The 27,500-nt window shown below is 43.1% G+C and overlaps 1 protein-coding gene across 1 annotated transcript in view; it reads right to left on the bottom strand.

The window, feature by feature from the left end:
• Positions 1-27,500, bottom strand: part of ZEB2 (zinc finger E-box binding homeobox 2) — a 120,958-nt gene that overhangs the window by 441 nt on the left and 93,017 nt on the right. Inside the window, exons 5-11 of the mRNA XM_054381437.1 lie at positions 26,262-26,333; positions 19,674-19,862; positions 18,759-18,973; positions 16,081-16,189; positions 13,148-15,117; positions 10,642-10,822; positions 1-375 (exon numbers count right to left, since the gene is read on the bottom strand). The exon at positions 1-375 is cut by the window's left edge and continues 441 nt beyond it. Coding sequence (XP_054237412.1) covers positions 1-375; positions 10,642-10,822; positions 13,148-15,117; positions 16,081-16,189; positions 18,759-18,973; positions 19,674-19,862; positions 26,262-26,333 — 3,111 coding nt within the window. The remainder of the gene's footprint in view (positions 376-10,641; positions 10,823-13,147; positions 15,118-16,080; positions 16,190-18,758; positions 18,974-19,673; positions 19,863-26,261; positions 26,334-27,500) is intronic.

The raw sequence follows: 27,500 nt of genomic DNA, 5'->3' as shown, positions 1-27,500 counted from the left end.
ACCCATCTTCTCCTTCCTTCTCATGCTCCTTTTCGCTCTCGCCGTCTCTCGGCATGCTTTCTCTCTCCTCTGAGTCAGAGTACCCCTGGGGTGTGATGCTCTGTAAATAGGCCCGGTTCATCAGTAGCTCAGTAGGCTCTAAGTGACCCTTCTCGCGGGCTTCCCGCTCGGCTGCTTCCCTCTCCTCTGCCTCTCTCTTACAGTAGGAATACCTGTGATTCATGTGCTGGGAGTAAGACCCCGAGTGCGAGAAGCGCTTGCCGCACTTGTCGCACTGGTAGGGCTTCTCCCCGGAGTGCAGGCGTGAGTGCTCGATCAGGTGATGCTTGTGTTTAAATGCTTTCTTGCAAATCTGACACTGGTGTGGTCTTTTTCCTGCGAGGAAGGACAAGAGGACACGTGTGGGTTACAGTGGCAGGGATAGTGGTGGCTTCTCCGCCCCTTGCTCCCCGCCCTCCACTCTTTGACGTCCCGGAGCAGTGTGGCGCCCAAACCGCCCCACTGTGACTTGGTAAAGGAAGCTCGGTTGCAAAAATAAAACAATGAAACCCCACATTTACACTACAACATAGACTTTGGATGCATTTGATTGTAGTAATTTTACTCAAGCAGCTCAGGATAATAAAGAAAATGACTCAGAGAGCATCAATGGAAAACTGGCAGCTCTAGCAAGCAGCTGACACCCATGAAAATGTTTGAAAAAATATCCCTATTTATAAATAATTCTGCTGACAGCATCATACACACACCGTGTTTCTTCCCCTCCCCTCGCCAGAGAGATTAGCCTGCAGAGAAGGCCTTTGTTTATTAAAGTTTTCTTTGTGTAGGTTGCTCATGAGTAGCAGGAAGCCAACATCCTATCTTTGTGCCTTCGCCACTGGTGCCACGCAGCCACGAGCCAACCTTTCCCCACCTGCAGTGCCTCAAGGTGAGCTCATCATGGTTTACCTTGGGATATGCCAGACACACACTACGGGTCTGGTGGCAGAAACATGGAGAGCTGAGACTCCAGAAAGTCATAGAATCATAGAGTGAATTATAGAATGGATTAGGTTGAAAGAGACCTCAGAGATCATCTACTCCACCATGGGCAGGGACACCTCTCAATGAGACTCAGCTGCTCAAGACCTCATCCAACCTGGCCTTGAACACCCTAAGGAGGAGGCATTCACTGCCTCCCTGGGCAGCCTATTCCAGAGTCTCACCAGCCTCATACTGAAGAACTTGTTCCTAAGATCCAGTCTAACCCTGCTCTCCCTCAGCTAAAAACCATTTCCCCCTGTCCTATTGCTAAACACCCTTATGAAAAGTCCCTCTCCAGCCTTCTTGTAGGACCCCTTTAGATACTGTAAGTCAGTCCATAAAGGTTTGCTGTTGGCAGGAGGACCCATGCAGGACCCACACCAACCTACGGCAGGGGTTCTCTCCTCCGGCCCTTGGCTGGCAGGGAGGAAGCTCTCAAGGACCAAAAGATGTTTCCCCACCCCTCCACATGAGCAAACACAAATACATACATCTGCCACAGAAGCAGAAGGGGTTTCTAAATAAAATGTTGTCAGCCACTGGCTGAGTGCTGGAGCAGTGTTAAGCTGTACAAAACAGTATTTCCTTTGGCATTTCAGGCAGTTTCAAAGCAATGTTTGAAACTCAAAACCAGTGCCAAGCCTAAACACATCTGGTTGATCCCAGGCCACAAATAGCACAGGAATGCCTTCAACACCTTCCAGAATTGCCATACTGAAAGCTTAATTCCAAAATAGAGCTGACAAAAAATACTTGTCAGCATGATGCCACACGACAAAACTCAGCAAAGCATGATGCAACCATGAGATATCCAGACATAACATATGGTGCAAAGATTGGAATTAGTGAGGACCCATCACCAAACTTAGATTGCAGCAGGCAAAAAATAAAATCAAACATTAGTACCTTCAGCCAGCTTTTCTCTTTTTTTTTTTTCATTTTTTTCTTTTATTTTCAAAATGTCAAATTATGATCTCAATGTCATTCCACTGAGAGCTCCAGAGTAGTGCAACCATGCAGGTGGATACAAAGCCAACTGGTGGCTATTTTGTATTTCATGCTAGTTTTATGCAGATTTAAATGCTGGTGTTTGGTGCCTGAAATGTGGAGCCCTGCTTTGCATGTCTTGTTGCTAGAGCAGATCATTAGGAACTTGTTAGTGAACTGGCCTGATTCCTCAGGTGTCTTTATCGTGCCTAGCTAATGTGGCAGGTGACCAGAACAGGAACAAACTTCACACCAGAGCCCTCCTCCCGTCCTGCTAGTTGTAGAAGTGTAGGTTTTTTGTTAATTCTTAAAGAAGTAAGAGAAGGGAGAGGAAGAGTAGGGTGGAGGGTAGGTGAGAAAACCCCAACCAAGAGCAAAGTGCTGGGAAGATGGGAGATTGTTCATAGAATGGCTCAGGTTGGAAGGGACCTCAGAGATCATCCACTCCATCCTCCCCACCATGGGCAGGGTTGCCTTTCAACTAGATTCAGCTGCTCAAGGCCTCATTTAACCTGGCCTTGAACATCTCCAGGGAGGGGGCATCCACAATCTCCTTGAGCAACCTATTCCAGAGTCCCACGACCCTCATACTGAAGAACTTTTGGCAGTGCCAGAGTGGAAAGAAACCCATCAGGAAAAAAAAATTAAAAAGAGTTTTCAAACCACTGAAGGATCTCAACTTCCAGGAAAACTCAAGCTGCTCCTTTATGAACCTGATCTGCTTTCTTTTCCTCTGCAATCACCTCTGGAACTTGAGAGCAGGGAAAATCAGGCATAAACATTTTCACTTCCATAGCAAAGTTGCTAAGAAGGAATACCAGGGAATATGCTATTTTTTTTTCCAATCTAGTCACAGCTACCTTCAAGTCCCACTGTGAAAGTTCACATTTAATAAGGTGTGATTAACGAATTCTCAAGGAAGCCAAAAATTGCATGTTATGAAATGAAAGGGAGATCTGGCAGGAAAGAAAATACAGGAGAAACCACAGAGAGAGTAACCCAAGTGACTGGGAAATTAGTGGATGCCTGGAAACTGGGATTCAAACTACATTTCTTTGCATGAGAGTTTCTTAAGCGTGCTCACACACAGGGCATCTTTTTTTTTCTCTTTTATTTCTCTTTATGGTAAAACTGAAAATTCAAGCTTGATGTATTAAGGTATAGCAGTGTTGATTTTATGATCTTTTTCCCAAATATGCAGTCCTGCCAGTTTAACCTGTTGGTTAGAAGGCAAGCTTGAAGAAAACTCAGGGCTTTGAACCTCCAGCCTTGACGTGGGGATTCACCAAGTCGAGAGCAGGCAGCTAGCTGTGATTCAGAGCACAAGTCTTGCCACAGTGGGGAAATCCAGTGGGAGATTTCAGCAGGATTAAGTCACTTACTCAAATTAAAGTCCTAAAGCACTCTTGACCTAAGCAGTCTTCAAACCCCAGCACTGCCAGAAGAAGCCCATGGGTGTGGTGGGAGCTTTCCCAATGCCACCAACCACTCAGCTGGATGCACCAGATAGGCCTGCTGCAGCTGTCCCACTTATCCCACTCAGAGACCAACATGCTACCATCCCTTTGCTAGTATCTCCATACTTGCTAATTGCATTCCTCTTTTGTCCTCACAGACCTTCTGCTTTTCCCTGACACCTTTTTTTTGTGTGTCTTTCTCCTCACTGAACTGCCCACACTCAGTCCCTCTCTTTGACTTACTTTTCCCTAACATGGACAAGCCCAACCCCTGTCTTGTTCCACTTCTCCACCACACCATCCTTTCTCTGTTACTTCAGATTTCCTGATTTTTGGATGCACACTACATTTGATGCCTGCAGCACCCTTCTCACCCCATACTTGTGCTCCAGCCAGTCACTCAGCACTTTTCCTCTCCTCAAAAAAGAAGTCAACCACCTCCATTGCTTCTCATCTAGACTGGCTTCCACCACTTCTCATCCAGACTTGCCTCCACCCACCTTCTCCAAGGCTGGGTGTTGTATTCATCCCTCAGTCTTTGCCTGCTTTTCTCACCCCTTGCATGCAATGTTCATTCAACACTACACCTCCTGCTCATGCTACCTGGGGCCTCCCTGCAGCCAGCACCGAGGTAGCCTAGCAGGGAATCATCCATATTTCATAAATTAATTTAGAAAGGAGAAGATGAAAATGCTTCCTATTTTCATATTAATTTCTATTATTACTAAAAAGGCTATACTAGAGCTATTTAATCTGCCACATCCATATCAAGGACTGGGTTTTGATCTGAGGGAGCATGACAGCTTGAGCAAAGTTCTTTGTTCAGACACCACACAACATACCTTAGCAGTGCACAGCACGCAGCTGTTACAACACTAATTGAAAGATGTTTTTAAATGGATCAGGTTTCTGAACATTTGCAGAAGAATTATTTTTTTTCCCCCCCATGTGCAAACCCCCAGAATTTCAGCCATTTAAAGTGAGTTCCTAATCCCTACAATGCATTAGTAGGCCATAAAATAAAGCTGAAGTAAGGTATTTTACACTGGGGAGAATCTGCTGTTGTAGGTGGATGGGGAGAATCTACAAATAGAGTTGGATGGAGAGAACATAAAATTGTAGGTGGATGGGGAGAACCCAAAACTATAGGTGGATGAGAACCTAAAACTGTAGGCAGATGGGGAGAACTTAAAACTGCAGGTGGATGGGGAGAACCTACAAACATAGGTGGATGGAGAGAAGCTACAAACATAGGTGGATGGAGAGAAGCTACAAACATAGGTGGATGGAGAGAAGCTACAAACATAGGTGGATGGAGCCTAAACCTGTAGGTGGATGGGGAGAGCCTAAAACTGTAGGTGGGTGGGGAGAATCTCCAACTGTAGATAGTCCAGGGTGCTTCATAGGTTAAGTGACACAAATTAAGTGCATTGTCATGCAATGGAGCAGAGATGGATCAAAAGGAAGCCGATTAGAGCATCCCATCCCACAGGTTTTACCCAATTTCATCTGAGATGATGGTGGAGGTAGGAGAGAGGTCCCCAAGGCAGCTCACTAGAGAGCTCAGCAAACACAAGGCTGTATGGTGTAGATGCCCCATTTTTGAGTGAAGCTAAATGATACATCTCTTTCAAATACCTAAAAGGAAATCTTTGGGCTTCCTTTTATTCCACCATCTGCAAAAAAAGAAGAGTTTCCCACAGGGGCCTGTACTCACTGTACAGAGGGGAAATTAGAACTAATCTGTTTGCAAAGTCTCTAAAATTGCATTTCTGTTGAAACAAAACAACAACAGAAATTCCCTGACAGTTAAATGTCTCTCAGTCTTCCTGGGCTAAAAGTCTTTAACTGAAAAGCTATACATGCAGTGGTGTAGAAATCATAAGGCAGCAGGTCATAAGCCATCACTGGTCCCAGACTAAATATCACCCATCCTTTGCCTAAGGCAAGTGGCTCTTTTCTGTAGGAAGGGGCCAAACACAAATCCTACTCTTTGGAGGGAAGAAGGGAACATTTCTGTGACAGTTTTAGGTTTTTATTTGGTTTGGTTTTGTTCTTTTTTAAAAGAAGTTATTTTAAAGCTGCTAAGGGGGTGTGGATGTTAGATGTAGTCCCGCTGGAGATGGATTGGTGGACAGAGCACAGCAAAGTGGTCAAAGGTGCAAGATAAATGCAATTTACACATAATTGCCCAAGCTACACCTGTTCTGTTTTGAATAGGAGACCTTGTCTACAGAATCAATTTCACAAGCAGAGAAAATATCTTTCTTTTTTTTTTCTCTTGTTTTGTTGTTTGGTTTTTATTTGAGTGTAAAATGGGGAATTCTAAACTTGTATCAGAGTAAAGCAAGAAAAAAAAAATAACCTTTAAATAGCATGTAAATTTTTTATGAATCAAGCTCTAAATAAAGAAAACTCCTGAGCTGGGAATTCAAAACACTAGCCAGAGAGAGCTGATTTGCTAGCAGGCTCAAGAACAATATTTAGTTTACAGAATCAATCTGGAAATAAAACTAGTGCTTGCATCAGCATGAAAGCTACGAAAATAAAAAAGAGGTCTTAATAAAATATACAGTGGAAAAGGAAAGGATGAAAGCACCAGCACAGCTATGAGGCCCTCAACAGCCCACACAAGTAATAAAATAGAATATGATGTAATATAGAACAACAATGAAAGGATTTAAAATTTCTAGGTAGGATTCTGAGAAACTGTTTCCAGCTTTTGTTGCAGAGCTGCAAGTTCCCTTGCGAAGCTACGATAAAAGCTGGTGTGTAGCACACATGGGCGTTGACGACAGCAGAACAAATGCTAACCTTCACCTTCCCCCTGCATCAGCCCAACACAGCATTGGGGTTTGGATTGCTACCCAGGAGCCAGGGTATTTCTCCATTTTCTGGGTGCTCTGTTCTCTTTGTTCTCCTCCTCTCTTACCCACTTCTGCTTTCCCTCCTTACCTGCAACGCAAAGATTTTTTTGGTTCGCTCAATAGCTTTGCCATGACGGCAAGCGGCTTCTTCACCTTTGGTTAGGGAAGGGTCTTGAACCTTGTGCTAAGCAGCTTGGAGAAATCTGAGATTAGGCACTTGGAATATCTTCTCAACTAATTTCAGCCTGACCAAAGTTAGGATGAGCTCATAAGACTCCACGGGAAAATAACATGAGCACTGAGTTCTTTTCCTACCTGCCCTGCTCTGCACTCTAATTACAGTGCTGCAGCCTTTGGTTTTAGAGAAATAGGACCTTATGAAGCTCAGATGGTAAAATGGACACACAACTTCTCTTAACATTTCATGACCTCCCAAGATTAGCTTGGCAGAATTAGCTCCAGGCAGTGGCCTCTACACTGAATTTCACTCCAGCCAGAACCGATGCAATTCCCTCATTGCAGTAATGCAATAAATTTTCCTTCTCTGTGCCAAGCTAGAAGATATTGCAAAATACTGCTAATATTGCATAAATTAAAAATTATGGATTGTGACATTTGGAGCCCTTCCTCAAGCTGTGGCAGGCATGGCATACAGAGGTAAGCACAGAGCTCCTGGATCTAGGGCCGCATGGTCCTACTAAAAGTTTTTGGGTTGACACAGAGAACCAGCCAAACCCCACCCTTCTTGCCCTGGCAGGGAAATTTAGCTCCACCACAATACCTACAACATTCCTGTTTTCTCCTTTACAGTAGCTGCTGTGGGATGTGATGAAGTCAGCTCATGTAGTTCTACCTGTCAAGGTTATATTTTGCTCCAAATAATTTCTGTGGGGTCTGCAATGTAGGAACATGGCCTCTGTCTGACTCTCTTAACCCTTGTTCTAGCACTGCTTGCAGTAGCTATGTGGACCAGAAAAGGTGGTGACAAAGAAAAATATGTTTGTTCAAATATCAGAAAAAAGGAAAAAAAAGACCTGAAAAGGCACATTGGTTTTTTCGCATAGGAAAAAGGACATCAGTGTAAACAACATCCACTGTATGTGCTTCTCCAGGAAAGGCAGGAAGTGTTCCAATTCCTCCTAAAATACGTTTTTAATGAAGTAACAACAGATCGTGATCAGATGGTCAGAAAACAGCAAGACACTCAAAAAAAAGAGAAGCTTTTTCTCTTTTTGGGGGGTTTCAATAAACTGCTTGAAAAATCCAGGCCTACTTTTACAGCAACCTCAGATGCAGAAGATGACTTTACTTTCAATTGGGCTCCTTCCACTGAGCACAGACCACAATTTCACACCTATGTTATTAATGCAATCACAAGCTTTTCCCAAAAACTATCAGATTGATTTGGAATTCACTGAAGATTTATGCAAAGCCATTAACCACAGTCCCATCACTGTGAGCCTCCTGAAGGCTGTGAATGAGTTATGGAGGCTAGCCCAAGCAAGGTCTTCCGAGCTCCCAACCACCTCTGTCGTGATGTGTGGAGGCTCAATAAAAGCCAACGCATCCTTAATAATACTTCACACTTCAGATAACGAGTTCCATCACAGGATTTCAGCCTGTGTGAATTGAGATGTAAGACACACTGAAGAGGTGGGCTGGTATCATCTCCTGCTCTTTCAAAGATAGGCAAAGGTGAGAGAAAGAAACAGCTGAAATTCACAGAGGAAGTCTGTGGCAAGGCAGAAAAGGCTCTCAGCCTCGGTGCCTATGCCACAAGAGCATCCTTCCTGTCTCTAAACACCACGCTCCAGCTTGATGAGGTGCTGTAGTTCTGGCATATTAAATATGACACCACAGACACGTTCTGGATCATAAGGCTGAGTCCCATAAAATTGATGGACTTAGGGTTGAGAGGCTGAAAGGGACAGAGCAAAGAAGAAGGAGCAAAGTGACTACGCCACAGCTGGGGAGGCAGTAGGTTCCTGTGCTGCTTAAGGACCAGAACATATTTTTGCTTTTACAAATGCAGTTTATTTTGTAAATCAAGGTGATTGCACACATTTCAGCTTGTCAAATTTTCAGCCTTTCAACCATATGTCTGTCGACCTTATGGGCTACCAACTTTATGGGATTCAACCATATGTCCAGATCCCGATATATATGAAGGCCAGTTCTAACATAAGAGCTTTACGGTAGTAGTGTAGTAAACCATAATGTTTGCAGATGGCTGTAATAAAATCATTCAGGAGAGGAAAGGTGCAGGGACGTAAAGCCTTCAAAGCTTCTACTACTGAATAAACAATTTGATTTGAATAATGTAGTGGGAAACACATTCCACCAATGATCTAGTCCAAAATGTGGCTTTTAATTTTCCTTCCTAATCCCATGTGTATTTTAACTTCCTTTTTTATTTTCCTGTGTGGGATTAGTTTAAAATTTGGAAGAAAAGTATAAGAAGGAAAAATAACAAAACAAAGTGGGGTTTTTTTTGTTGTGTTTTTTTTTTTTTTAAAGGCACAGTCCACTTCTGAATTGTAAATTTTTTCAGATGTGAAATGCCAAATGGTTATGTGGGGCCTGGAAGATGCATTAATAGAGAGGTATAAGGCTTTTACCCTCACATGGTGAGATTGAAGGATGATGTGACTTGCTTCATTTCCTGAAGTGGGACTCAGCTTTCAAAGTGAAGGAAAGTTTCTTCTCGAGTAAGCTTTTTGCTAACTCTAGGAAGTTGGAGTTTGGTTTATGCCCTGCTGCACAATAATTCACTTGATAATTCACATTCTCTTTGTCCAGCATAACTTGATATCTCTATTACTTGGGGAGCTCTGGTCCTGTTTTCCCTGAACTGAAAGACACTGAGTTGATGCATCTCCTTCAGAGAGCTCTCCACCTCCAGGCTCATCCCTGGCCCAGCTGATGGTGGGAGCACTGCCTGCAAGGGGAATCACAGCCTGCGTAGGTGTGATGGAGGAGATTTTTCAAACCAACATATTTTTTAAGGTGATAATTCATGGTGAGCTTTGGCAAGGTTCCTTGAACTAGACAAAAATCAGTTCCTACCCGGGAAAGAAGGAAACTTTCCCTGGGAATTAACTGAGATGTGAAAATGTGAAATGCAACCTGCCCGTGCTGCTGGCATGTGAAATCGCTGGGAGAGCAACCCCTGTGAGATGTTTACTTTCAGATAACTTGGCCAGAGCTGGCTTTTGTGCTGCTAACGTCAGTGGAAGTTTTCCTATTGAATCAAATAGTGCAGGGTCAGATAGTGTCTAAGAAACAAGAAATACGCTGTCACTCTTCCTTCCCCTGCCAGACTTGGTGTTGACCAAGTTGCACTCCTTTTTCTGAGTGCTAAGGCCTGCTCTATTTGAAGAGGGCTTGTCCTGCAAGATGCTGAGTGCCATGGCTGCCACCATGCTCAACGTGACATGAGCTCACCTAGCTACTACTGAGATGTATCTTAGACTGGGTATAAGGGAGACGGTTTTTATGCTGAGGGTGGTGAAACACTGGCACAGGTTGTCCAGAAAAGTAGTAGATCCCCTATCCCTGGAAACATTCTAGGTCAGGGTGGACAGGGATCAAAGCAACCTGAGCTAATTGAAAATGTTCCTGCTTACTGCAGAGGAGTTGGGCTAGATGACCTTTAAAGGTCCCTTCCAACCCAAAGCATTCTGTGATTCACCCCATCACATACTTTCTCAGGAAATAATAATACTAAAAAGTGAGGGAAAAAATAGGTTGTACTGAGCAAAATCTATTTCCTAGCAAAATCTATTATATCCTATGAGGACAGACTGAGAGTTGGGTCTATTCAGTCTGGAGAAGAAAAGGCTCAGAGCAGACCTCATTGTGGCCTTCCAGTGTCTTGAGGGGGACTACAGGAAAGCTGGTGAGGGACTTTTTAGGGTGCCAGGTAGTGATAGGACTGAGGGGAATGAAAACGAAAATAGAAACGGATAGATTCAGATTGGATGTTAGGAAGGAATTCTTCCCCATGAGGGTGGTGAGACACTGGAACAGGTTGCCCAGGGAGGTGGTGGAAGCCTCATCCCTGGAGGTTTTTAAGGCCAGGCTGGATGTGGCTGTGAGCACCCTGATTTGTAATGTGAGGTGTCCCTGCCCATGGCAGGGGGGTTGGAACTGGCTGATCCTTGAGGACCCTTCCATCCTGACAGTTCTATGATTCTATGATTTCTTCCCTCCCAAAAGCCTCGGTACGTGCTGAACTGTCCTGTGCACGAGTGCGCCCACGAAACATGGCCCTCAAGCCCCCACCTCGGCGCGTGCAGCCACCCTACCTGTGTGCTCATATTTGTGTCGCAGCAGGGAGCTGCTCTTCTGGAATGTCTTGTCACATAAGTCACACGCGTACATGCCGCTCTCCGTCTTCTTGATCTTCTTCCGGGACAGACAGGAGTCGGAATCCGTCATGTCGTCCAGGCCGGACATGTAGTCTGGGGTTCCATCAAGCAGTTCTCCCTGTGAGGGAACCACCAGTCAGCAAAACCTAGTTCCACTCCTTCCCACACAGGAACCAACCACCCCAATGGCCCCTGCTTAGGATGGTGGTCCCTCTCAGCTTAAGAACCCGTTGGTAATGAAGATACAGATGATGGAAACTGGGGAAAAAACGAAGGAGCCACCTACTTCTCTACCTCCAACAAACCACCAGTTAGCAAAACCTAGTTCCAGTCCTTTCCACAGAGGATCCAACCACCCCAATGGCCCCTGCTTAGGATGGTGGTCCCTGTTAGCTTAAGAACCCATTGGTAATAAAGCTACAGCTGACGGAATCTGTGGAAGGAACAAGGAGCCACCTGCTTCTCCACCTTCAATGAACCACCAGTCAGCAAAACCTAGTTCCACTCCTTCCCACAGAGGAACCAACCACCCCAATAGAGCCTACTTAGGATATAGTGGTCTCTCGTAGCTTAGGAACCAATTGGTAATGAAGCTACAGCTGATGCAAACTGTGGAAAGAGGGAGGAGCCACCTGCTTCTCCACCCTCAATCAACTTTCTTGTTTTGAGCACACTGCAGTAATATGATTGTCACAGGCAGGCATCGTTTATCAGATGGGCACTAAATATTTTTGAGGAGTGGAAAATGCAGAAAGGAGGCTCTTCTTGGATGGCAAAAGGGATTGCAATGATTTACACAGGTGAGTATAAGCAACAGCTGAAAGATCGTTCCCTTCCAAAACACCAAAACTTGGGGATGTTCTGTGTCTGTAGAAAGGTTTTAATTGAATTTTATATTTAGGTACAAATGTTATTATTATGCAATCCATTTAAATGTATGTCTCCCCACTAAAGGCCTCAAGCTATATTTTTATATTTAATTTTGTAATTTGAAATAGGGAATATTAATAACACTTTTTATCAATGTTCTATCTATGTTAAAACAGCCTTCAGCATTAAGCAATAATGAATGTGGATCAGTAAATTATTAAATTTCTTGATATTTATTTTGTCTTGATCCAAAGAGAGTGCAAACTTGCATGATAACATACATTTCCATTTGCTATCACACAGTTCGGTTTTCTTAGACTAGGTTTGCACTAATTAATATTAGAGAAGATTAAATAGGCTTAAATACATTTACAAAGAGGGCAGATGTACTGTAAATTGGAATAGTGGAACAGCTGTTATGGAGGTGCAGTGCTATTTATGCTCCTATTGTGCAAGGAGGGATTACAGCCTGCAATGTAAAACCATACCTGATTTTCACATTTGAAACCATAAAACATTTACTAGTCAGTAAAATTACTAACAGACCATAATAGGACATAGGGGAGCATGCACAAATGTAAGAAAAAAATTAAAATAATTATTAATCTCTGATCAGTTAATCTCATTTAACTAAATTCAGTACATTTTATCTGAATACACCCAGTGATAAGCTATAAAAGTAGAGGTCTTCTGTACAGCAGCTCTTTACCATTGGCATGCAAGCAGCAAAATCTTTGCTGCTCATGTCTTGATGCTGGGATGACCCTAGGAAATTATTAAAGGTTGTAAAGAAGTGATGACCCAGATTACATGTCCAGGGAAAGACTTTGGCTGCAATTCAGAGTCCTGGCTGCTACCTCTCCAAATAATTTTGTTTAATCTCTGGGGGGTTTTCAAAGCTGTTCCAGGTGACTGGCAGAATTAGAAGACTGATAGCCTGGGAAGGTCAGTAGGTGGGCTGAAGGAAGAGGCTGTGGTGAAGCAAGGTTTCAATTTTTCTCATCTCCTAGACATTCATGAGAAGAGAGTATCTTTCCCATGCATGGTGGAAAAGATACTCTCTTCCATGGAGAAGAAAGCTTTGAGGGCTTTCAATGGGATGGAGCTGCTATGAGGTTGTATGGAGCTCTACTTAGAGGGATAAGGCTTTGCATCCAAGAGTGGGGGTGACCCCAAAAGGTCTCCCACTACTCCTTTACCCCATGGTGAAGTGCAGAGATCAGTATCCCTACAAAATTTCCTTTTAATGTGTTTTTTTCCAGGATTTTTCATGGACATGATTTAGTTACAGTTCTAATAGGAAATGTCAGAGCTGTTAACAGAATAAATCCATAAGCTTCATGCCTATTCAAAGGTGTTGAAGCTGCTTCTGAATCCAAGCAGAGACACTCTTAAGGTACTTGTAGCTTGTTTTCCTACTTCACTGCATTTTTGCAAGTTCAGAGGAAGATAAATTCTGCTAATTGTGTCGGAAATGCTCAGTATAGCTTTGGGCTTTTTTCTTCTGTAAGAGGACATTTCACAAAGCACTAAATTCTAGCCTGGTAAAAGAAAAGTGGTTGTAGCAATTTACCTGAAATCCTTGTTTCCGCTGGTACTTTCTCCTTTGCTGCATATCGGCAAAAGTAGCTGCTCCAGTTGGGTAGGTATAGGCCATATGTGGTAGGAAGCTCATCTGATCTAGTCCTGGGTATGGTCGCAGCCCAGGAATACTGGTCTGGACTGGTGGCATAAAAGTGGCTGGGGGAAATGCGCTCTGTGGTGGAAGCGTTGTGTATAAAGGTTTGGCACTAAAGGGGTTCATACCAAATACTGGGTTAGTGCTTTTATCCAGATTATTTGAATTAGAAAACTCCTTCTTGATAAAAGTCAAGTTCAGTGGCTCATCTGAGGTTTCAGATGATGAAGAAACACTGTTGTGTTCTAAATTTACACTATTAGCTTTTGTTTTGTTCTTTGTGGCTATAATACTTTTGGGTTCCTTCATTTGTTTTGGTAAAGACAAGTCCAAAGGCTCAGCCTGAAGCTCCTCGGAAGAGAAACTGTTTGGAGTGTAAGAACTACTGTGGGAGTTTTTAGAAGATGTGGAAGAAAGATTTAAAGGAGAAGGAGTATTGCTCCTAGAGTGGTCCAATTTATCAACTGGTTTAATATTGGTGAAATGAGGAGGTTTTGTTAGCCTGAGAGGAGTATCACAATTAGTAACACTGTTATGGAGTTCAGCTATAGATGGTGAAGTTATAGAGTCCACAGGCTTTATGGGAGATCTGGCTGACAAAGAGTCTTTAGTGGGAGTGTTGTTGGTGGCAGCCAGCGCCACCTTGGCACTGGCCCTTTCCAGTGATGGTGACCTGGAACTTGAATACTGGTAGACTTTTCTTTGTTCAAACCATTCCTTCACAAATTCCTGAGGAAGGCCAACAGCAATGGAAATTTTCAGTAGTTCATCAGAGTTGGGCTCCATATTCATAGCATAATATGCTTTAAGTACAGACATGTGGTCCTTGTATGGGTTGATGGGGCTAGTCATTCCTTTCTCAGAAAGTACTGATGACAGCAAGAGGGTTTGCTTATCAAACACTCCAGGTTTGTTGGGAACCATGTTCTCGTGAGGCTGAAGGACTGCCTTGATTTCTTCGTTCATTTTACACAGGTAACGCTCATGCTGATGCAACGGAATGGGACCAGGAAAGCTTTCTTTGCAGAACTGGCATGAAAATGGAGTGGATACGTTGTGGTTCTCTATCATCTTGTCTTCAGTTACCAGGTCTATTAGGGTTCGCAGCTTCTCTTTTTTAATGTTATTGAGCTGCCTCCTCGAGTCTGTGGTTAAGCTCTGGAGGCAAGCTTTGGCTTCATTGACTTTCTCTAATGTGTAGTCAATAATACTTTTAGTGGCACCATTATGACTTACTACTGGAAGACCCACGGGGGGAATATTGGGGGAGGTAACTCCTTGTTCCTCGGCTTGAGGGCATGAATCCTTCATGTGGTAAACCTTTAACTTGGAGATCTCTTCAGCCTTGCAGTCCATTTTCTGCCTGGAAACCGTGTTGTCCACAATCTGTAGGACCTTCTGCACCTCACTTAAATTGCTGCCTACTGCAGGAAACCCAAGCAATGGTGCTTCCATCCCTACACCTAAGTGCTGCATTGGACTTTGAGCAGAAGCGTGAACTCCTAAGGGGCTGGTTGCTCCAAGTCCACCATTCATAAAAGGACTAGTTGCACTAAACCCATGTGAGGCCATAAGAACCTTGTATTCATTGAAATCTAGTGGCTCTGTTTTAATTTTCAGTAGGCCTGTTTGTTCAGACATACTAAGTGGTTTGCCATTCTCCAGCTTGTTTCTCAGCTGTGTGATGGCCGAATTAGTAGGAGAGGAAGATACAGAGTTAGGAGAAGAACCCGTCTTGATATTGTTTCTCATTCTGCCATTGACAGAGATCAAACCAATACACTTCTTGCTGCTGATGTGCGAACTGTAAGAGCCAGAATGGGAGAAACGTTTCTTGCAGTTTGGACACTCATATGGTTTTTCACCTAAAAGGACAATAATTAAAGACAAAGTGTTAATTATCATTGTTGCTGCTGTGGTTGCAAGAGATCACATCTGATACCCAACTGAACTTCTGTGTATCCACTGATTATTAGTGAGGAAAATACTCATTTGTTGAATATGGCCACACACCACCACTGCTTCACCCTTCCTTGATCTGTGGGGTTTGTGGTCAGCTTGAACCCATGGGCTCCAGCCAGCAAGGTGTGAGATTGGCTCCAGACTGACCTTTACAAGTCATGGGTGAGTACCCTGTGGCTAAGGGAGTCAAATCAAATCCAGACTGCCTAAATTTTATTTGTTTTTTCTTTTTGTTTTACTTCCCCCAAAAAAGGGAATTTTCACTGCAAATGAGCATGGTAGGAGAAACTGAGTCCTGACATGAGGAACTCCACCTCAGCATTGGCAGAAGTTTGTATGTGGACATATGGCTTAGTGGTGGAATTTGTAGAGTTAATGGTCAGACTCAATGATCTTGAAGGCCTTTTCCAACCTGAATGATTCTATGATTTTGTGTGCTGAAGGCTTGTGTCAAGCAGGAGAGCCAAAATGCCCAAGTCATTCAGCACAGGACACTTTGCACTTGCTCGTTATCTGAGCATGTGAGCTGCGTTTCACTCGAGGGGACTTTTTGTTATGGAAAATGTAATAGACTCTTCAGGGTCTGACTGCACATGAGTGCATGAGAGCCATGAGTGAATGCTTCTGAACTCACACTGATGAACAAACAATCTATATTATTTGCAGGAAGCTTTACCATAGCCAAATCTTTCAGCGAGACCACGGTATTAACAGCGTGATAAATGAGGATGACTCAGATATCGCTTATGAAATACCTTAGTAGCTCTGAGAAGCCAGAAGCAGAACTGTGTAAATTTTAAGCGGTCTTTAAAACTCAGCTAATTAAACAAAATGCAAATGAGCTCACCGGCACCTCCGCTACTCACCACTGTGAATTCGCAGGTGTTCCTTCAGATGGTGTTTATATTTGAAGGCCTTGCCACACTCAGTGCATTTGAACTTGCGATTGCCTGCTCCTTGGGTCAGCATTTGGTGCTGGGATTCGAAAGAAAAATAAATATATATATATAAAGATACCAACGTGAATTTTATGTAAGAGAAACCATGAATTTCTAGCTTCAGAAAAATAAAAAATAAAAAAAGTAAAAATTAACATGGCTCTGAATTTATCAAGCAGACCAAAAGGTCTGCATGTGCATTTATTTATCTCATCAGCATTGCAATAAAAATCAAAATGTTGGCAGTAAACTGAAACAAATGAGCGAGTACTTTCACGTGAGCATTCGGTATTTGCTTTGGAATTATTTCCTAAGTCTCTCATCAGAAATGTGTTGCTTTAAGGTATCTTACAATGAGAGAAACTGTTTTATAAGAAGATTTGTGGCTCTTAATATTCCTAGCAGCTTCTGAACATGTGGGACTCGGCTTGTTTAAAAATTCTGTTTACTGCACGCGTTGGAAAGACAGAAACACCGTCGGTAGTGGCATTTTGTGTAAGATTTAATTCATTATCAAGCAGAAGAGACTGTGTCTTCAGCGTGAGCTGCTGCTGGAGATGCTTTTTAAAATCACAAAGCAGCAGGGAAGACTTGAGCTACCTTTCGTGTTGTGTTTTCCCCTGGTGCTCTTCTAAGGGGTGAGGGAAAGTTGCAAGTTAAAAGTGGCATAAAGATATAATCAAAAGCAGCTGACCTTTTTGCAACAAGCAAAGAAAAGCCTTGTGACTTTGAATTTGGAGAGAAGAAAAAAAAAGAAAAGTCATTTAAAATATTTAATAATATTAATAATAATGCAGCCAACTGCTCTGGATACTCAAGGTAGGAGGTCAGCCTTTTGCAGGCGGCCACGACACAAAAGCCTATTGCAGGAGCAGGGGAGGGGTAGGGGGGGAAAAGGGGAGAAAAAAAAAAAGAAGAAAAAAAAGAAGAAAAAAAAAAAGGCAGTGCCGAAACGGTATGACAACTGCGAGGGTGTGCTGCCTCTTCCCACATTCCTGGCGAGACAGATGGTGTTACATGGGACACAGGGAGGTTTGTTCAAACAGCAGCAACCTTCAAAGATCAAGCAGAGCCCAGCCCGCCGCGCGCCATTGAGGGACCCGCGCTCATATGTTGCTGAGTTGCATAAACAAACAGCAACAGCTGTTTTGTCTCCCCCCATCGCCCTCCGAGGACTACTATAAACTTTAGTTGTGCCACTGTTAATATGATACAATCATTTTAATTTACTAATTGTAAATGCCATGAGCAAATGAGGGGACTTTTCAACACCAAAGCTACCATTCATAATGCGCCAGCACCAGCGCACTCTCGCATATGAAATTTCAGGCGGTTACGTTGGATAAATATCTAGACGGGTTGTGGGTTGCTTTTTTTTTTTTTTCCCCTTGGTGTTTTTAATGATATGAAGCAAAAGAATCTTAGAGTAGACCAGATTAGGAAAACTAGACATGCGAAAATGTGTTTGTCTACTGGAAAAGGCATGGGAAGGGAAGAATAGGAGACACCACTCCAGAATCATTTATATTGATTTAAGATCAAGCAAATGACACTGTTCTTCTTAAAAATGCTAACTGGAAAAATCGAGCAATTAGGAGATGTGTGGTTGCCTAACTGAATTTACTTGATGCTGAGAAAAACCTATCAAGAGAAATGATGATTTTCAGGTTTCAAAGAAAAATAAATATGACATAAACCTCCTTATCTTTTGACACAATGCACTCATCCATTCATTTCAGTTTTAACCAGGCCATTTGAGTTTCCATTACAAGAAGATTTTTGAGAAGTAATGCTTTGGTGAAGACAGAAGGAGTTTTTCTGATGGCTTGTAAAGAGTTTTGTGTGTCACAGGTCTATCACCAGCTTGTTTAGGAGCACTGGGGAAGTTCAGTCACCTGTCTGAGACATGCAGCATTTCCTTAAATGCAGCACTGATATAATATTACACACATCACATCGAGGAAAAAAGCTGCTTTGATTTATGGCAGATACTCTGCCGGGCTATGATAGCAATGCCACAGTTCTAGTGAATTCATATTTTGGTGGCACAATCACAAATGGTGGCCTTCTAGGCATTGTTGAAACAGTTATTAAAAAAAAAAACACAAAGAAGTGTAATTATGTTTAACAAACAATTATCAAAATAGGCAAAATTCCATGTGATTGAAAGGACTACTCAAAAAGTAGTGCAAAAATATTAGCTGATCTTTGGGCATGTCTTGGAGCTCCTCTTTGCAATACTGCAAAGTGAAACTAGGTGAAAAATGGAATTAAAATTGCTGAGATGTTTAATAATGTATAATTAAAATGCTACAGTTTCATTCACTTTTTTGAGGAACATAAAAACGAAACTAAAGTCAAGTTAAAGTGCAAATAAAATTTCTAAATTAGAAATTAACACACTCATTCGATCGTGAACATAAGACTATTAAATCATATTAGAAGAGACCATCAAAAAATCATTTAGACCTCAATTAAAGCTATTACCATTAAAAGATCTGCATCTTCAAAATGCCATGAAAAATTAATAATGATTGCCAATCAAAGCAATATCGTTTCTCTAAGGGGTTATTACAGAAAGAAATCACTTAAAACCAGCCCCCCACCTGATCTGTCCCTGGCTTGTGTGTCACCATATGCCGCTCGAGCTGGGTGCGGTAGGCAAACGTGTAGTTACAGAGAGGGCACGAGAAGTTCTCCTCGTTCTTCTCGTGGCGGTACTTGATGTGCTCCTTGAGGGACGTCAGGCGCTTGTAGCCCCGGTCGCAGTAGGGGCAGGTCAGCAGTTGGGCGAAGGCATCTGGAGTTCCAGGTGGCAGGTCTGCACCCCGGGATGGAGGAAGCGGGGGTGGGGAAGAGAGGCAGGCCAAAAGGTCAGCAAATCAATGGCAGCTCATGGGCTGATTGCCCGGGATGGTATGAGAGGAATCGCTGCAACCTGCTGCCCGAGAGGGAGGGATGGTGCTTCCAACCAGCGGCAGGAGGCAGCGGCACCCACGCACACCCATGGCAGACTCGCTGGACCCACTCTGGACCCTGCCAGGAAGTTAATTACGGGCATCGCTCCTCCCGCAGACCTCGCTGGCTGGAAAACTAGGAAATACTTTTCCTGATCAATTGGTGCTCTGCATTCCTGCCCCGATCATTATGTTACTTATGCCATTGACCAAAGACTTCCTACCAATGCCTTTCCAGTTATTTAGCCAGGCATTGGTTAGCGATAGGCTGGCTACCACCTCTTCTGTCACCCTAAAACTCAACTGAAACTTCCCAGACTCACAACTCGAGCAGCAGCCTTTCTCCCGTTTAAATTCAGCTCTTCACCCGCCAAATAATACAAATTTGCTGACTAAAAGCTCAACAATACACTGAAATTACAGCCCCCATCTTTGCTCATGAAATTCCATGCCGCTGCAGCTGTTCTTCAATTTTTAAGGTAAACACCCAGGCATGCAGTGCATTTATAATTGCAACAGCTGCACGAGGTCAGGAGACTGGCTAAAAATGAATTACAGCCTCACCATTTTCTTCTTGCCCATTGGCCTCTGGAGTGCCAAGGCGAGACAGTTCCTCAGGGGCTTCGGGGTAAATGATGGCCGTGTCGCTGCGCTGCAGGTACTCTGCTATGCTGACTGCATGCCCATCTCCTTCCTCCAGTTTCCTTTTGGCAAAGTATTCCTCAAAGTCCGACGTGCAGTTTGTGTTCTTCACTAAAATGAGAGGAGGGGAGAAGAAAGGAGGCTTGAGTGCAGTCTCCTCCAGAGCTCAGGTTGGTTAGCATCGTAACACACAGGCTGAGCTGCTCTGCTGGAGCTATGGGGCTGGGGCTGGGGCTGCAGCTGGGTCCTCACTCTCATCGGTCTTGCTCCAGCTCCTCATAAAATTAACGTGGGCTTTCCACCAGCGTGGATGGAAGTAAGGGCAGGCAGTTAAATTAACAGGAACACGGGCTCTACAGGGAAGCAGGAGAAGTTTATGAGGCTTGGGTAATGCAGGTAATCCTTCAACTATGGAACCTGAACCTTCTGGGGGCTCATGGGGGACCTACAGCTTTTGGCATGAAAACAGCTCGACCTACAGGGCTGAGCTCAGCTGCCCCCACATCCTGCAGACCCTGAGACAGTCCCTGTGTGGAAGATAGTAGCTGCAGGTAGTAAAGACCAAAACAGTTTCTCCTCTGTGACAGGCCCTGCCTCAGGCTGCTCTTCCATGGCAGGCATGAGAAAAGAAAGGCTCACAACATCTTCCTTTTATTTATTTTCTCCCTGAAAAATTCTCTTACAATGGAAGAATAGGTTGCTTTTAAAAAAAAAGTCTTGCTTGGTAGATTTCTGCAAATAAAACCACATGTTTTGGACTGTAACAGGGATATTGAGCCTAAAACCACTTTTACAGCCTATCCAAGAGTTTTCCTTCTTTTCCTTAAATGTAAACCCAATTTTTTATTGTCCATGCAATGTCCATGAAACATAATATATGCTCAACCACAAAACATCCTGTTCCTAAAAATACACTTTTCTCCTCTGTGTATGAACACTGCATACATAAAAGACCTTAAAAATTCTTTGATGTTATAGACAAATATTAATATATGAGGGGAAAAAAAAAAGGACCTGATCATTTTCTCTCTCTCTCTTTCATTTTTTTTACTATTAACAAGTCTTGGAAGACACAGTTGGTGGCAGAGAATTAAAGATACTTGGTTTTAACTGACCATAAATGAAAAGAATGGCTCGTGATTGATTACATTTTAAATGTGTTTCTCCTTAGGTAAAATAAGAAAATGAGGCAACACCATAAACTGCTCTGCAGTTCATATAAAAATAAAATCTTAAATGGCACAATTCTGCTGTCAGTGACACCAGGGAGTAACGTGGAGTAAAACTCATGGAAATCAAGGTTATGGCTCTGCAGGGTTAGTTATACTGGTTTGCAGCCACTGGAAATGAGAGACTGACCAGTGCCAGAAACTAGTGAACACTTCGCCTCAGTTTCCTACAAAACAACCCAAGGTGTTGCTGGCAGTGAAAAAGAGCCATGACCTCTGGCTGGGGCACAGCACAACTGGAAGCCTGCGAGTGCCTGATTTGAAGTGCTGAGCTTGCTGTCGTCGATAAAAGTAGATATTTGTCCGTGCAAACCTCATCCCTTCAGCCGATAAAATCAAAACCTCTGGCTGAGATAAATCTGCCCTATTTTTCGTATGAGCTGAGCAGCTTCTCAACTGTTCTGCAGTATTTTAGTGACAGTGACCAAATGGCACAAGACCCCATTTTCAGAAGGAAACTTCTGTTTCTATCATAAGGGCTTTGTAGGGGATCGCTATAACACCGCAGAGCTCATTCCTTGGTCTTTCTGTAGCTCCTGTTAGCATTTGTTATGAGCATAAGAAACAATATCTTTCTTTTTTTTCCTCCCCAATAAAGCATCTTCTAGAGCAAAGGAGTGTGAGTATGGAGAACAAGACCGAGTACCTCACCTCCATTTTGTTGGTGTGAGAGAAATAGGACAAAATGGCAGCTATTTAAGCACACCTTATGCAGGAGAGCATCAGGCTAAGTCTTTTACTTCATTTTCATCAAAACAAAGCTGAGGCATTACTTTTTACATTGGAAATCTGACTTTTCCTTCCTTTCCTATGCCTAGATCTTCCAACTGTGGCAAGACCACCTTCCAGCTTAGAGCTACACCATCTCTGTTCCTTCTCTTGGCTTTAGCGATAGACACAAGGAAAACAAATTTCTTTCTTGCCAGATTCTGGCCATGACTCAGTACAAGCTACCTGTGAAGAAAGGAAAGAAAGCTTTCCTCCAGAAAGGAGATCTGGGAGCAGGCAGGTAAAAGGGTAGGATGGCTCCATGTGTCCTTCTCCTCCTCCAGACTGGGAGGCCTTGGAGCTTACAACAGCATTTGTAGGATGGGGATTCAAGACACTGAGCAAGGCCTGGGTTAATATTAGGAGTTTCAGTCCCAAACTCAAACCCAAACGAGGTTCTTCCTTCCCAACCCCCAAGTCTGTCTGGAGGTTGATCCAACAGGCTGTGCCGGGCTGCTGTGATATTACTGGCCTTGGCTTCCTAATTCTCTGGATTATTTAGCTTCTATGTCTGTGCATGCAATCCGGGAGCTAAAGCAAATGTTTATGTCTACATTATAAACCCCTAAAAACAAGGGGATTTAGTGGAAAAGCTGACAGATCCTTAACTGAAACAATACAGCCAGTGCTGCAACGCTGCAGATTAACATAAATAGCAAAAGGTGACCATGTGTATCTGGTTTCCCACTAGCGACGCTACTGACAGTTCAAACATGACTGGGAGCTCACCCACTGTAACTAAAAAGACTCATCTGATAACCATTAGGCTTCTCCCTCCATTTCTGGGGCGAAGGCCTCCTTCTCTTCCCACATGCCCTAATTTGTTTTCCGTGCAGAAAGTCATGTTCCCAGATTCCTCTTGGGCTGACACTGCACACACACTGCACATCCCCTCCTGCGAGGCAAGAGCCTCAGCGAGATCTGTGGTGGGTGACCTCACCAAAGAAGTCTTCTCTTTTTTCATAATTAATTATTGGAGCCTGGAGAGCAGAAATATTTTCAGCTCCAAAAGCTGATGTGGCCATGCCACATAAAAATAAAACACATTAAGGAAAGCTATCTTTGGAGGCGTTTAGGACCTTTCAAGATAAAATGAGAGAGAGAGGTTCAAGGAGCTTGGGAGACCAGTCATTTTGTGTGGGAACTCATCCTGTGAGATGGTGATAGCTGTCCTTAATCACAAGCAAAGCTAATACAACCACAGCCTTCATTAGCCAGGAAGTCAGAGGCCCCCATTGGCACACACAGATTACAGCCTGAAAACGGCCTGTCCTCCGACCTGCCAAGTTTTACTTCTGTTTTCCTCCACTCAAAGGTTTGTTGGTGTTTTTTATTTTGTTTTTTCTTTTTTTCCTTCTTCCCTCCTTTAAATTATATTAAGAGATCTTTACTCAAAGTTTGTCAGACGTTAGCCATTGAAACAAGGAAAATATTTTCCTGGTCTACAGGGAATTTGTTGATCTATCTTCTATAAACATCCCACTTGTAGGAACTGTAGGCAGGTACAACAAAATAAACCATAGGAACTTATACATTCATAGGGTAAAAAACCTTTCTGCAAAACATCATTTTTGTCAAGTAACCATTTCAGGAATCCCAGAAATAGTTACAAATTAATTTAGCAGGGCCAAAGACTAAAATTTTTATTCTAATGGTCACTTTTGCTTTTGCACTGTTAAGTCTCCATGCTCATTACAAAAATGTAGCTGATTAATGTAAGGATAGCAAGATTTTTTTGTTGAGTACCACTTGGAAGTGGCCATTCTGACCGTAGCAGAATAATCTAATATTGGAGACGTTTTGTTGTTGGGTTTGGTCTTCTTTCTCTGCTAGAGATGTTCTGCAATGAATTTGATGCTAAAAATACACCACAGATGTTGCATGCACCTACAGCAACTTTGCCAGTTGGATGTATGCAGTGAGGCTGAAGCTGTATCTCCTATCTCTGTGCTCAGTCCATGTCACGGAGCACTACAAGATCTGGTGTCAAGAGGGACAGGCATGTTCTGTTAAATGAGAGAAATCTTCCTGGCCCATCTGGAAGAGGCCTTGCTGATCTGTGGGAAGACCTAAATGGCTCCAGAAGGTCATCGTGGAGTGGCTTTTGCTGAAGATGGAGTTACTGATCCAGCTTTTCTCATTGGGTCAAGTCACAGTCTCACCTCAGCTATTTTATTAAACACCAGTATTAAATCCTCCTCCTAACTGCAGAGGAAAATTGAGGCCAAATACTCAAGAAACCCCAAACTTTTAGTGAGGTTGAAGAAGAAAACTTTGAACATTTCCCAGAATGGGTAGGAAGGTGGCTCAGGGACTGACCTCTTTTCTTTGTTCCTCAAATAATGACTGGGGGCACCTCCACAGGCAAGCTGGGGGAATTTTTGCTCTGCTTGAAGGATGCTGCAGCTCCTAACTGTCACCTGCCATCTTCCACTTCAGGTAAAAATAATGGCAAAGGCCATTTAGTTTATTAGATCATTTAATATGACTAAATAACCTGACATAGCTCTTAAGAGATATGGAGACTGCAGCCACTAGGGAAACACACTCTACCCAACCTACCCAGGCATCAGCCTCCACTGAAGGAAGTGGCTCTGAACCCCTCAGCAAGAAAAGATTTGAATGAAAGGCTAAGAGAAACTGGTTCTCTGAGCAAGATGCCCATTGCAGCAAATAAGCTGCTGGAGTGAAGAGGAGGCTGGAACTTCTGCACTGGATGCTTGGGGAAGGAATTGTCAGGTGCAACCTCCAGCGCCGCTTTTGAATTTTAAATGCAGACCACCTAAGTGCACTCTTTGAACCATGAGCATGCAGTGCATCAAGCTGGGTAGGGGCAACCTTTATGTTTTCCCCTAGCCATCTGGTTTCAGAAGAGGCAGGACACCCCACAGCCATAGATCTGACACAAGTTAGTGGCAGGGCCTCAACAGCATCCTGCCCACAGAGAGATGTCGTGAGGCCAGAGTCAAGCAGACAAGAGACCATCAGATATTGGAAGGGAAGGGGCTAGGAGGACATGAAGTCTTCCCACTCAAGCAGACCACATTGCAAGTATGAAAGAGTCGAGGCTTGTTATGGTAAGGAAAATATGTGCAAAGGAAGTCACACGGACTGATAGGGGACCTCAAAGTCTCTGGTAATGGTAATTCAGATAACCATCGAGTCTTATTTCTGAATCAGATGTCTTTTAAAGTCCTGTTTCCCCAAGTGCTAAGCACAATTTGTCACTTTATTAATGTTCCTTGAAAATAAAAACACTTATAAAATACGTATGTCTCCAATCCTGTATGGCAACATCGTTAAGCATACACATAATGATAAACTGCACCTCGGTGCCAGGCATAAGAAATCTAATGGACAAACAAAAAGGCAGTGACGTGGGTTTATTTTCCTATTATTTTCCCCCTCAAGGGTTATAAAGCAAATTTCTTGTGTTACTTAATAAGAGCACTGGGGTTTTCTGTGGGTGTTGCCAACATTAGGAAAGTGTGAGTAATAAAATCCTCGCAAGACTTAGGTACCACCTTTTACAGTAAGATTTGTAGAGGGCATTACCTATGAATTAATCTCATGATGGAATGCAGAGAAAAGTTGTTATGCTAGAAAACACTTTTAGCTGTGTGAAGGAGGGCTATCTGCCACATCTCAAATTCTGACAGAATGCAAAAGAAGCGTTGGGTGATGTATGGCATTCAGCTGTGCTAGGGATGGAGCAGGCCCTTGTGGCCTTTGGAAAGAACATGGTAAACCCCTGAATTCATTTGGATTAGGACACAGTAACAGAAACCTTTTGCTGATTTGCTCTGCTACAGAAAAAAAATAAAAAAATAAAAGTGGCTCAGGGATGATGCCTGCTAAATATCTCTGTCCCCTTTCTTGTTCCACAAAATGTATTGATTTCTAAGAAGAGAGGGAAGAAAGGGATGTGGAAAGTAGAAGGAAAAGAAAAAAAATAAATAAAGATTAGCCAGAAGCATAATAATCTCATAAATATGCATTTAAAGTGTGTGTGTCTGTGTATCTATGTGAGGGGTTTATGTGTGTCTTGCTGAAAAGACGTTTTCAGTCTCTGAAGTAGCTTACTCTGTGCACCATGCGAATCTGGGGCTGCCAAGAAGGTGCACCCCACCCTCATTATCAAGCTCTTTGTACAGGCTCTCTCATTAAAAGGCTGCTGTATTTTGGTCCAGCTACTTTAAACTACATGAGATTTGCCCTCACAGGGAAACCATCTCCTCATGCTGCTGAAGACTGTTAGCTCCCAAGGTTGCACTTAAAAGGAGTTAGGGGCTGCAGCGTTGTGGGGCAGGAGAAGGGTAACGAGGACTGCTGCCACTGGATGAGTTTGTTGCTGTGATCACATTGGGAGGACAAAATTTTAAAAAGCCAAGAGAATTACGTAAATGTTTCCCACTTGTTCAACAGAAGACAAGAAATGTTTTTGTCACTTGATGCCCAGCTAATCCTACAAGATCCCAGAGAGAAGCCATGCTTCTGGCATGAAGTAGCTTACCTGTACCATTGTTTCCGGTGGTCTGAATTGTGGCTTCAGGCCCCATAGTGTCATAATCTTCCTTCATTTCTTCTGTGAAATAAGCATGCACACTTTTAGCATTTGCACATCATTGAATTGCTTACAAAGCTGGGGAGCACACAGCGGTAACGGGGACGATTCTGCTATGGGAAGGAGAGAAAAGGGCTGTTGTGGACCTCTACACAATGGCTTTGTTCTGGCAACTGAATGAGTTCAGCAGTGCTGGACGGACGAGAACTTATTTACTTTAAACATGACAGCCAGCGGTGGAAAACAGAACTATTTGTTCAGAGTAAATGAAGGGCTTTTCCCAATATAAAATCTAATAAGCAGCTGGGTGACAAAAAGGGAATTTTCTTTTCTTTTTTTTTTCCCTTCTATATTTAAAAGAAATAATCAGTTAACTGACACTGCGAGAGCTATACCTGGAAGAAGCTGCAGACACAAAAGGAAGATAGAAGAAGTTCCTATCTCTCTCTTCCTATCTATCACCACACAGATCTGGGCTGCCATCGTCATTGTAACCTCATTTGAGGCTCAGCATGAAGCTCTAATGTTCTATGATTCTATGATTCTATGTATTAGGACGAAGTGCTGCAGAAATGTGACAAATTTTCAGCTCTGGGCAGTTCTTCTCTGCCCTGCCATTTGTTTGCGTCTTCCGCGCGCTCCCTGTGCTGACAAAGTTGGCCTTTATGGCCATAAATTGGGTTAATTCACATGCAAATGAGCATGATATCTGTGGAATTATTTACTGTCTGTTTCTCATGGACTGGTTTACTTCCCGTGGAACTGTTTGGGAGTGAGTTAAACCAGCGTTTTGAAAGGGCTGGCTACAGCTCCATCACTGGGGAGAAGGCTTATTTTCATAGATGGCTCAGCCTGCCTCCAAGTGCCTGTCAAACTTGGGTTTCTTGCTGCTAATTTGTTAGTTCACGTGCAACAGGTATTCACACATCCAGCTGGGTTAAGATTTAACCCTCCAAAGGGTTTTCACAGGCAAAAAGTAAATATACAGAGCATTTCTTTCTCACGTTTTCAACTTCTCCTAACTGCCAGGCTTTCTGTAGTTGAAGATGTGCACAAACATACAATCTTTCCTTTTTATTTTTTTTTTTTTTTGCTTTTTAAGTGTGAAAATTTAATATTTGAGATTTAAGTGGGAAGAAAAAAAAAACCTTCTTTCATTTATCTGTGCATGTAAGAAATCAAATGTCA

This window comes from Indicator indicator, chromosome 5, assembly GCF_027791375.1.
Source record: "Indicator indicator isolate 239-I01 chromosome 5, UM_Iind_1.1, whole genome shotgun sequence".
NCBI lineage: Eukaryota > Metazoa > Chordata > Aves > Piciformes > Indicatoridae > Indicator > Indicator indicator.
This window is presented reverse-complemented; position numbering and strand designations above follow the sequence as displayed.